General features: G+C 45.9%; 1 protein-coding gene across 3 annotated transcripts in view; it reads left to right on the top strand.

Annotated features, from left to right (window-relative positions):
• Positions 1-1,759, top strand: part of PRKCH (protein kinase C eta) — a 222,938-nt gene extending 221,179 nt beyond the window's left edge. The window contains exon 14 of one of the 3 annotated variants that reach the window (XM_027570953.2): positions 514-1,759. In XM_027570953.2, the coding sequence (XP_027426754.1) occupies positions 514-741 (228 nt within the window). In that variant the 3' untranslated portion in view covers positions 742-1,759. Of the gene's footprint in view, positions 1-380 lie in introns of all 3 variants that reach the window. The other 2 variants (XM_027570955.2, XM_027570954.2) reach the window with 2 other exon arrangements.
• Positions 1,760-12,015: the final 10,256 nt, after the last annotated feature.

Here is a 12,015-nt window from a genome sequence, read left to right as displayed (position 1 = left end):
TCTGTTGACAACCAAGCATGTATGTCCCTCAGTAGAGCCTGTTGAGAAGTGGCACTTTGGTGAAATGCCAAGTAAAGGGTGAGTGAGAGGGCTGGATCAGGTGACCAAATTAATTGCTTTGCCTCCCGGCCTAAGGCAGGCCTGCTCAGCAAGATGTCCGTGGGGGTAGTGAAGTGGGGTGGGGGGTGGGGGGTTCCCACACGCCTGTAACGATACACAGCACAGAATTACTACAACCCGCTGCTTCGTCCTAATGGTCCTAACTGTAAATAATGCTACTCCCAAGGCTGCAGCACCCTTCTGACCTCACTGGAGCGGGCACAGGGAAGAGGAGAAAGCCTCCTGTGCCTAAAAATCTGACCCTTGTTTCCTTTTGACAGAAATCCCGAGAAGATGTCAGTAATTTTGACCCTGACTTCATTAAGGAAGAGCCAGTTTTAACCCCAATTGATGAAGGACATCTTCCTATGATTAACCAGGATGAATTTAGAAACTTTTCCTTTGTGTCTCCAGAATTGCAACCTTAGCCTGATGGGGAATGAAAGACATGACCTGAGAATCACAAGCAGCTCCAGATTTTCCAGGAATTCCCTTTGTGGGGCATTTCCCAGGATCAGCCTTAGAACAAGAACCTTACCTTCAGAGCACAGTTGGGAAACTCTGAAGGACAGAACTTCAGGAGGTCAGCTCTTTCAAGTCCTCAGGAAGCCAGGGTACTGGAAAGAGTGGATACCAGAATGAGAGTTCATGAAGAAGTATACTGCTCAACCTAGGAGTTACTATGGCTCTTTTGGGCTTGGGATATTAGAAGGAACCAACAGAAGAGAAGGTGTGAAGAATCGACTTGATCCTAGAAATTCTGAGTCCACCAGCTTTTCACTTCAAAAGACAAATTGAGACTTGGTCTGGGCCCCTCTGTGCTCTTCTTAAGCCAGCGAGCCTGGAATACTAGCAGTCTTCAAGAAGTCTGTAAATGCTAATGAATTCGGTAGGGAAATGAATGGCTTTCCAAACAGAATGATTTACTCTGAAGAAACAAAAGGGGCTTCACCCCGTCAAGCCCCATCTTGAAAACAGATGTTGAGCACCAAGACAACTGTTCCAGCTTAATTCTCTCATCCTCACTTGAACGGATATTTATTGAGTGCCCCATGAGACAGTGCCACGCGCCCTGCTAGTGTAAACAGATTTGTGTGCACTGAACTTTCATGCTCCAGTCCACTTATTTACCTGAATGGTGTTTGCATTCTGTGAAATGCCTCTCCACCTTGCATATATCATGCTTCTTTGTCTGCACATAACTTTGTCCACAGAAGAGGGCTCGCTGCCACAACAGCAACTATCCCCACAAACAGCAGGTGAGCGAGGGGCTTGCTGCCTAAGGACCTGTGAAATCTCATTGTGGGATGATGTGCTGATACTGTGCTGAACTCTGTGAAGAATCGCACGCCACTCTTGTCAATGACCAGACTTACGGTTTAGACAGTAGCAGGTTATTTAAGTTATATTTTAAGAGACAAAAATATTTGGTATGCATTTTAATAATTAGAAAGGACTCATAAACAGGACATTTACTGAAGGATCTTATAATATGTACTCATATATGCAGTTGGAGAATTTTGTCTGGAAATAAATGCATTTTGTAGCAAAAGCAAACTTTTTGTCTAGAATGATCTGTCCCATCCCCACTAGGCGACAAGATACCTAATTAAAGGTTTTGAGCTGAATGAATAGAACGCCTAAAGCAAATTCCTGAAAAGCTGGTATAACCTGTGTGTGCCTAAGTGGACCTGGCCTCTTACTGACCAGAACTTCTATTCTGACTCAGGGTACGAACTAAGCAGTGCTGCAACAGAGTAATCCTCAAAAATCTCAGTGCCTTGGCCCAATGTTTGTTTCTTTCTCATCCACATATAATACAGTGCAAGTTCAACGGCCCTCTTTGATCTTATAAAATAGAGCTTCCAAGGTTGCTATAGCAAGGAAGAAAGATGGAGGAGGTGCTTGACTGCATCTACAGAGAGGGATACGCATCACTTCTGCGCACAGCAGATTGGCCAGAACGTGGCCTCTGTCTAGAACCAGGGTACAGAACTGCCGAGCAGCCAAAGGGTATTTAGCCAATATTGAAAATCTCTGTCCTAGTTTCTTTTCTGTATTACCAGCTGAAAAATGACTTTTGAATTAACAGAGATGCTAGGAGCTTCCCTTTACTTTTGTTTAGCATCTAGCAGTGAGGCGGCACACCCAGCCTACACAATTTCACTACAGCTTCAGGTCCTTCTACCACTGTTTCCAGTGTGACTACCCGGGCTCATTTTTACAAATGAGAAAGGCTCAGAGAAGCTTAATTGGTTGCTCAAAGGTTTCAGACTGGGGAAGGAGTGGATTTAGTCTAGAGCCTAAATCACTAAAGTTCTAATCCAACAGACTTCTGGAAAGAGGGATTTTTCTAGTTTGGGAGGCAGTGGGGGGAGCAGGAACCTTCATAGCGAGGTTGCAGCACAGTCTTCTAGTGCTGTGTGGGGCTGAGGAGCTACTCGATGTGGTTTACTCCACACGGGTGAAGAAGGATGAACCATAAAGCATGCCTCCTGTGTTTATTTACAAATACCATTATAGCCCCACAAAGGCCCCAGATGTCCTCTTTAATGAATCTGGGTAATCACTCAACAGCTTCCCTCTCCACAGTCTATTCAGACCTGTTACCTGGGCCGCCCAGTTTGGTTTAAGTCCATTCTTTCAAATCCAGAATACCAACGATCATGCTAGGAGAGAATTTCCAGTGCTGTTCCTTCCACCCTCTTCTAGGGAGACAAGATTGGAGGAACAGGATATTTACTGAAAGCTCCAGGAGTCTCCAAGTCCAGGGGTAGGGCTCCACTTCACGACTTTAATCCATTCTCCTAAATCTTGGGTCCTTTCCAAGGATCAACAAGGTCGCCCGCCTGTACTTCCTGCAACAGACTGGACATGAGCCATTTGATCAGCAGGTGTGGAGTCTGCTGGGGCTGCCGGGTTCACCCTCCAGCTCAGCTGACAGCATGGAGGTCAAGACAAGGTCACACTTACCCTTCTCCGCAGTACCCTCTTGCCTCTTGGATGAGGAATCTTGAAAAACAATCAGGCCTTATCACCCTACTGTCGTCCCGAGCTAGTCGCCATCCCCATCTCTCCCTACTTTCCCAAGCTCTCCGCCTGTTGAAGTCCATGCAGGCTGGAGGCTCTGAAAGAAGAACTGATATGTTGAGACGTGGATCACCTTGGACCACAGAAGAAGTTTTCACTTAATAATGCCTGACATTTAATTCAGGTGTATTGAGGCCCTCTTCCAAACACTTTACGTGAGCACTCTCTATTGTACGGATGGGGAAACTGAGGTACAGAGAGATTAAATAACTTGTCCCAAGTCCTACAACTAAAGCATTATAGTCAGGACTTGAACCAGGTGGTTTAATTCCAGAATCCCTACTTTTAGTCAGGTTGCTGAGTGCCTTCTATTAAGGCCAGTTTTATTTTTCCCAGTCTTGTAGGGTTTTGAAAACAAGAAGGGTGTAGACTGGGATTAGCAGGAAACACTAGATAAACTGCCAGCTGAGCAGGACAGGATTAGTCATCCTGTTTGCAGAACCATTTATCGGCACTGAGATTATATGATTTGTGTGTCAAGGGCCTGGAACCACTAACCCCCCTCAAAGGAACAGGGGCAGGCCAGAGTGATGCAATCTGGGTCTGAGCCTCTCTGAGGAAAAGGAAATGGTCTGGGTCATACTGAGCCATATGAACCCCATCTGAACCCCTGGGGAACCTCTGACCCATGGTGGGGTTTCCAGGCCTTTCTTCGTGCACCCCACCCCCCCAGAGATGCCTATTTCAGGAACTCACCACCCGCCTATGGCATCGCTGGGAAGGAGGTGTGTAGCGTGGGGCTGACCTTGGCAGCTGTGACAGCTACAGAACTGATAGAGTGTGGCAGCAAAGAAGAATAAAAACATCCGTTTATCACTTATTGATCTTAATTCGGTGTATGTTGCCTCGAAAATGTCCCAGCCACAGCTGATTTGGCTTTGACCGTATCATGGGCCAACATCATACAACGTTGTCCTCTTTCTTCTCAGATTTGGTCGTCCATGATTGCTTAATCTGGCTACACTGACTGAAAATGAAAATGCCCTAGACACAGAGTCACGGTGGGTCCTAGAACTTCTCTTACATCCTCTGACGATAAGCCTCAGATACGCCTGAGACATTTGCAATGGAAATCAACCCCGGGGTCCAACGTTCCTCTGAACGGAATTGCAGGCTGAACACAGTGGACCCGAGTGCAGCTATAAATGGGCCTTTGTCATTTCCCTTCCTTCCTGGCTGAATGAGAATCAAAATGAAGAATGCTGCCATCAGCTTCTTCCCGTCCCGGCTGCCCTCACCCTCACCTCCACGCCCCTGACAGGCATTCGTCCCCTCCCGCCACCTTCCTCACTCACCCCTGTGAGCTGGTCACTTCTGCGCACTCTCCCTCTGGCACTGGATTTTTCAGAGCTCAACCAGTCAGTTTTCCAACCACCAAGATGCCATAGGATCCTGATTTGCGTATTTATCTTATAGGCTCTTTGAGAGCCCAGAAAGCGCAGCTGCTATTGGATTTCTCCCACGTGTTCCTGCATCTTTGCCCTGGCCCACACTGCTGGGAGCGTAATCCTGCCTCCTCCCAGGGGCTTAAGGGTACTGACTTGAGTACAGTGCAGACCTCTGCACCAGATTTGCCATTCACTCTGTTCTTCGGGAAAGGGGTTCTTTTCCCTAGATTACAATGTTCTCCTTTGTGAGATGGGAGAATAGCACTTGCCAGCCTTGGGTTATTACTGCAGAAATTTGCTGGGATATTCTAGGTCAGGCACTTAACCCAGGGCTGGGACAGAGAAAACGGCCCATCCGTATTGGCACTGATTGTCCGCTATTGCAGAGCGCCGAGGGAAGGATGCAGAGGGGGATCCACCAGAACGTGGGCAGAAGGGGACCCCTGTGTCCCTCATGCAGCCCAGCTCACCTGAAAGGGGTGCTGTGCGAGCTCTAAGCTGGAGGGCTTTTACCTTTCTAACTGGTTGGCTGCAGAGATTTCTCAGGAGACTCTTTTAAAAACTTCTTGCAGGCTGTTTTGAGGTCATCCTGCCCTGATTGACATGCATGACCAGTACCATGCTTGAAACTCTGCTGCTCAGTATAAAAAAAAAAAAAGAGGCTAAGAAATATCCATGGTTTTCCCTAAAGTAGCTCTTCCCTCAAGCCTTTCAGGAATGCTTTTGTTCTTTCCTATTTAACCTGAAGTCCCATTTAACTCACTTCTGACCAGATGACAGAGACCATACCCCAACCCCAGTACCCGCTGGTTACCCTCTGGACACTCAGCATGCCCGTGGACCAGTTCAGAGAAGAGAGGATGTGTGCTCAAGATGTTTCCTAGGTCCTGGCATGCCTTAGGATTTGAAGCCACTAGTAGAACCAAGGGATTTGACTTCCTAGATGAAGATCTCTGTGATGATCATTCCTAATAAAATGAGAGACCCTGAAGTTCTATGTATTCTTATTAGAAACTGGGCTTTACACCCCTGTTCCCATGTACCACCCTTCCACGCCTCCCAGGACTGCCTTTCTCATGCCAGCAAGGCAGTTCTAACCCACAGAGGTTTCATTCGTCTGAGGGCTTGGACCATAGCTAGAAGAATTCCAGCTAAACAAAGTGAAGCCTGTGTAGGCACCAGGTGTGGTCAAATATGCAAGTGGGTTGCAGAGGTTGAGACAGGAATTTTCTTTGGAGGGATTTCTAATTAGAAACCAGAGATAATCTAGTAGTTGTTTGACCTAACATCAAAACCTAGATGATCCCTCAAGTTCCTCCAGCCTTGTGCTCTCATGACTCAAAGGTGAACAGAGGGATATGGGTGGTCAACGCTGTATTGCTCATGCCTCACACAAGACACTCGGATTGCCTCCCTGTCCATTTCCATGCAATTTTCACACCCACACACCCTCTCTGCAGACGTCTCAATCCCGAATTCCCCTGAGGCTCATACAGATCACCAGCCCCTGAAATCGCATGTCAAGCTCTCATACCTGATTGTTTCTTATGTTCATACACGGAAAAGAAAAATGGCTTTCTAAAGATGAGCACAAGATCAAGAGAAGATAAGCCCCTTTCAAGAAACTGATAATAGAACACAATGAAAGAAAAAGATTTCTTAGTTCTACTTCTTGTGTTTTTCCTTGAGGAAAAGATATAAAAGATCACAAAAGTTACTGGTAAAATGAATTGTAGCCCAAGGTAAATAAATAGATTATATAAAGCATTGAAGCAAGTAGAGGCAAAATTGCAGAACGGAATTACTCTAGTAGTATTTAGGAGCACCAGAAAGGGTACTGATCATCAGGGACTGTACAGAGGCTCATAGAGATAAATCTGGAAAGTCTAAATCTCATTTTCTTTTTGGATGGTTTCTAGAATAGTTAATCCAGAGGTATATGATAGGTTTCACATATCTGAGCTTCAGTAACATGTGAAGAACAAAATCTAACTTGTGGCCTAGCTGGAATTCAGTGAACAATGGTAATCTAAGTATGGTAACTAATAGATGGATACTAATCTGGAATAGTGTTCTACAACCTTAGATAACCTCTGCTCCTTTGGGATTGACAAATTTCACACCTTTCTTTAATCTTATTATATCAAACAAGCAACATGATGAAATACAAAAACTAGACAATGGGACAAAGAGCTGCTATGTTTTCAGACTACACATGCACTCCCAGCAGACTGATACAAAATAGCAAACTAAAGCTTAGAAGTCCATGTATTCCTTAAACTAATATTTACTGAGCACTGACTATCTGCCCGGCCTGATCTTGTTGCTGGGAAAGCTAGAGTGAAAAAACACCCAGAGAGCCTTGCATTCACGCAATGTACAGTTGCATTCACGCAATGTACAGTCTGAAGAGGTTATACCGTTTGCCTGAATTAACCCACTCAGTGGAATGATGGCCTCTGGTCTTCCTCGTAACTGTATCCATGGCACCTGGCACCTTGTAGGTGCTTAAATGTGCTATTGAAGGATATAATCACAGCTGGGTGTCAAACACATTTTTTGACTCCTACAATATTCTTTCACAGCTCTATGCTGGAATAAATTTAAGAAATAAATATAGCCTGTACTTGAGTCTGAAAAGCTAATTATGTCAGGACAAGATGGAGTTAGGACTTCACACTATGAGTAAAGAAGGAGGCAGAGGAAAAGAATAAGTGTAGGTACTCAACAAATTAGCATTTATCAGACCTTTTTCCAAGTGATAGGGACACTACAAGTCAAACAGTCAGTCCCCACCATCTTGGAGCTTACAGCCCAGTGACGAGTGGCTACACAATTGCAGGGTGCTGTGGCAGCTGCAAAAATAAACATGCAATCTTGGATCCCCAAGTCCTAAACGTGGGGTCCCAGACAGGGGAAAGGATAAGCCCCACTGAGCTCTGCCAAGATCAGGCCTCCTGGAAAACCGGACTCTGCTCTAGACACCCAGCAGGAAGAGATACAAAGCTCCATCACGTTCTGAGGAAAGTCAACTGAGTGATGAAGAGAGCAAAAAGCACAGACCACAGTAAGGAGGTAAACTGGGGGGAGCCTGAGGAGGAAGGCAGGAGAACGTCCTAACCACCTTCACATAGACGAAAAACCACTGTGGCAATCATGAAGGCTGCTCGGAGCGGTTCCAGCTCCTGCCTCCTGGGCAGGTAGCGGGGGCTTCAATATGGACAGGTAAGGCCACAAGAATAGTTCTAACCAACAAGAGCAGAATGATGTACAATATTTGCAAATTAGAACAGTTCAGTGCTGCCGAGAGACTGTCCTTTGCTTCCAGCAGACCAGGCTCTTTCCTCCAGTGAATGGCTAGTTTGAGAGAGGACAACTGGACTCTGACAGCCTGCATCCCAAGTGATTAACATGAGCCAAGCCCTCAGCCGACATCTGCTGGGCAGTTTGCGTGACAAGAAATAGTTATATTTCTGTTTAATGCCACTCAGATTATGGCAGTTCATCCCTGTAGCATAACCTGGTCTATCCTGACTGACTTGCCATATGCAGAGAGACTAGCCTGGAAATTTATAGCCCCAGGGTTAGAACTAGAATGTCAGGCTTCAACAGGGGTTACAGAATTTGTTATAACCTTAAAAAATGAACTTTTTACACAAAGGTACTCGAATGTACAACTTCCTTGGAAGGGAGGGAGTTTACCATCCCTGGACATCTTCACATAGTCTACAACCCTTGGTGGGATGACGGGCAGGGGGTCAGACTGAACAATCAGAGAGGTCCCTGCCAGCTTTTAGGGACTATCATGCCACAGTTTGGAAAGGGCTTAGCAAGCACCCTCTAACTGTGCTGTTTCCCCTGGCCCACTGGAACAGGCCCGGAGTTGTCCTACCATAATGTTTCCATGGGCCATATGCCCCGGGCCCTGCAGTTTCACTGTACCCCCCGCCCCCAGTCATGAATCTGGGCATAGCACTGCTTGGAGTGCTCAGCAAGTGTGTACAAAAGGCACAGCAGCTCAGAGGGCAAATAGATACAGCAAAGGCTAAAGGCTCTCCTGGCTCACTATACCAAAGAATGATAAATGGCCCCTGGGACTCCTGTCTGCATCATTGGCATCCTGGAGGCATTAGAACACCTCTGAAGTTCACCCCTACTGGTTTGTTCCTCATAGTGCTTATCTGCCTTCTAGGAACAAGAGCTAATAAGCATCAGTCCTAACAAGGCAGAACTCTAGCATAAAGATCTGCTCTGGGGGGCACCTGGGGGGCTCAGTTAGTTAAGCGTCTGCCTTCGGCTCAGGTCACAATCCCAGGTGCCTGGGATCAAGTCCCATATTGGGCTCCTTGCTCAGCGGGGAGCCTGCTTCTCCCTCTGCCTGCTGCTCCCCCTGCTTGTGCTTTCTCTCTCGTGCCAGCTCTGATAAATAAGTAAAATCTTAAAAAAAAAAAAAAAAAAGATCTGCTCTGGGGAGGCATGTGTTAAAAGAAAGCTCTGTTTAGGAGGTTGGGGAGAAATGTGGTTCTTAGCACCAAAGGCTGGGTTTAAGCACTTGCCCCACCTTCTAGTGGTTTGCTGAAGCTGGCTCATAGAGGCTCACAAGAATCAACTGCACAAAACTCTTCCTAAGTTAGTATTCAGTGAATTCACAACATAGCTTAAAATTGGGCATAGTGAGAATATTTATACCATGAACATTTGTAGCATTTACCAATCTGAAGTTTTTGTTTTTTATATGTTTGGCAGCTTATCAGCACACCCCTGCTAATAGGTTGAAAAATCATGATCTCCAGAACGAGGCTGAGCTGGGTTTATTCTGGCTCTGCTACTATGGGCTGTTGTCACTGGGGAGAAAGCATTGAAACTTCTGTGAACCTTAGTCTCCCTGACTGTAAAATGGGAATCATTACCAACAGCAAGGTAGCAACTACCTCAGAGGATAGGAGGATCAAATGAGATAATATCCACAGGTCACTTTAAATTAAACAAAGTTCCTTCACCTTGGGGCACATGCAGACAACACCCTCCAGAGACAGAAGAACACCCCCAAATCATGACTTTTTAAAATTTTTTAAAAAGTAGAAAGCTTTCCTGGAAGTTTCCCAGCTTCCTATCCCCATATCCCATTTACCAGTTGAGCATCACATGATCATACCTAAAACCAATCACTTGCCAAGGGAAATAGAAGCCAAGCCACTGTCCCCAAGGGTACCCTAGAGCCCAGGTGGGATCAGTGGCATTTTTTAGAATTTCCTCAGATGGTTTCTTTCAATATGCAGCTAAAATGCAGAACCAGTGGCTTAGAGTCTAAGTCTTAGACAAATTATCACTTAGCCAACTGGGGCTAGAGAGGGATTCAATCTCCTCTGAAGGATAAGGACGGATAACAAAATCAGGTTCTAGGAGTATGGGAGGGATAAAAGAAAGAATGGTTTTATCAAGTAACCAGCAGTGTTGGCCCCAGACTCCATTCCCAGCTACTGGACACTTCTGGGGCAAAGAGCTCGGCAGGGAAAACCAGAGGCATTAATAAATGATTGTTCTTAGAAGTGAGACACTCAACTGTTTGAGAACAGAAGTGAAGCATTGAATTAAGATTTAAGAAAACAAGGGTAGGTAGGTAGAAGGTTGAGGTGTTTTGTTTTTTTTTAAATATTTTATTTATTTTAGAGAGAGAGCGTGCAAGCATGAGTCGCTGGGGTGGGTGGGTGGGAGAGGGAGAAGCAGACTCTCTGCTGAGCAAGAAGCCTGATGTGGGGCTTGATCCCAGGACCCTGAGATCATGACCTGAGCTGAAGGAAGAGGCAACCAACTGAGCCACCCAGGAGCCCCAAAGGTTAAGCTTTCATAGTTCTGGTTCAAGATGGTGACCTAGGAGGCTCCAAAATCCTCTCCCCCTATGGACATACCAAATCTATAGCTACATACAGAACAATTTCCTCTGAAAGAAATCCAGAAACTAGCTGAGTAACTCCTACACATGGGGTGAATAAAGAAAAAACCCACATCCAAATGGGTAGAAGACATACAGACTGTCTTGTCAGAAACTTCACCCACAGTGCTGTGACACACAACCAGGAAGGAACTCAAAACTCCAATCTTCTCCCTGAGGAGTGAAGGGTTTAGACCTCATATCTGGTGCCCCAACTTTTAAAACTTCCCCCTGAAACATGGGCCTTCAAAACCTCTAGTTCTGAAAGCCAATGGAGTTTGTGTCCGTGAGACCCACAAGGCTACAGCAAGCTAAGAAACACTGACAACATGGACTCACCATGGCTATCCCCCTCAGGGCCCAGTACAGAAAAGCAGAATTAAATGCCCAGTCTTTCCATAAGAGGGCTACTTGTTTATCTTAAAACCTATGGCCTGAGGCACAGGCTTCCAATTTAACACATACCTAGGGGCCAACCACAATACTCTCCAAAGACTGGGGAGGCCGGCAGGTGCCATCTTTGTACCCTGCCTCATTCTGGTCACTAGTATCTCCCCAAAAGGAACTCGTATGCCCATATGGCACCCCAGGTTTTATAGCTGCCATGCAGGAGAGGCACCACTTGATTGCCTGACCCTGGTGACCAGTGGGGCTTACATTCGTGGATTTCACAGGACTATAACAGAAACCGTTCTTAACCATCCCAAGGCACACTGCAGAGGCAGCAGACTGAAATGTCCAGTCTTTCCATAAGAAAGGCCTATTGCAGATCTTAAAAGCTGAAGCCTGAGGGCCAGGCTTCTGACTACAATCTTTTCCAGAGACTGGGGAGGCCAGTGGGTACCATTTTCACACTCTACCTCTGCTCTACCACAGGTCACTGGTAGCTCTAAAAAGGGAGCTTCTACTAGAAATACATCTGGTATCCCAGCTTTTGTGGTTGCTGCCTAAGGACACACCCTTGAGAGTCTGGTGGCCAGTAGGGCTTATGTTCACAGGTTCAATGGGACAGTAGGAAACAGTGAAACAGTTCTTAATGAACTATTCCTTTCATGGCTCAGCGCAGAGAGAACAGACAGAAACACTCATCTACAGGCTTCCCTTGAAAGAGATATATTGGCATATTTTAAAAGCTGCTGTCTGAGGGTCCAGCTTCCAATCAGCCTACAGGTAGGTGTTGACAGAGTCTCCCCTTGGGACACTGACAGGTCTTGGCACATCCTCAACTACTGGGAGCCACTAAGAACAAAGATGTCTCTCACACCTTTGTGATTGTCCGAGCAGCCAACAAAGAGCTAGGGCAGGGTTAAATAATAAGGTTCAACCTCCCACATGAGGTCACTCCATCAAGACCTGAAGAGGTGGTTCTTTTATGTAATGCATAGAAATCAACACCGAGAGTCAAGGAAAATTAAAAATACAGAGTAATACGTTCCAAGTGAGAGAATAAGATAAAACCCCAGAAAAAGACCTTAATGAAATGGCAGTAAGTGATTTACCTGATAA

This window comes from Zalophus californianus, chromosome 6 (genome assembly GCF_009762305.2).
Source record: "Zalophus californianus isolate mZalCal1 chromosome 6, mZalCal1.pri.v2, whole genome shotgun sequence".
NCBI classification, from domain to species: Eukaryota; Metazoa; Chordata; class Mammalia; order Carnivora; family Otariidae; genus Zalophus; species Zalophus californianus.
Note: the sequence above shows the minus strand (reverse complement) of the source record. Positions and strands in the feature narration are given on the sequence as shown.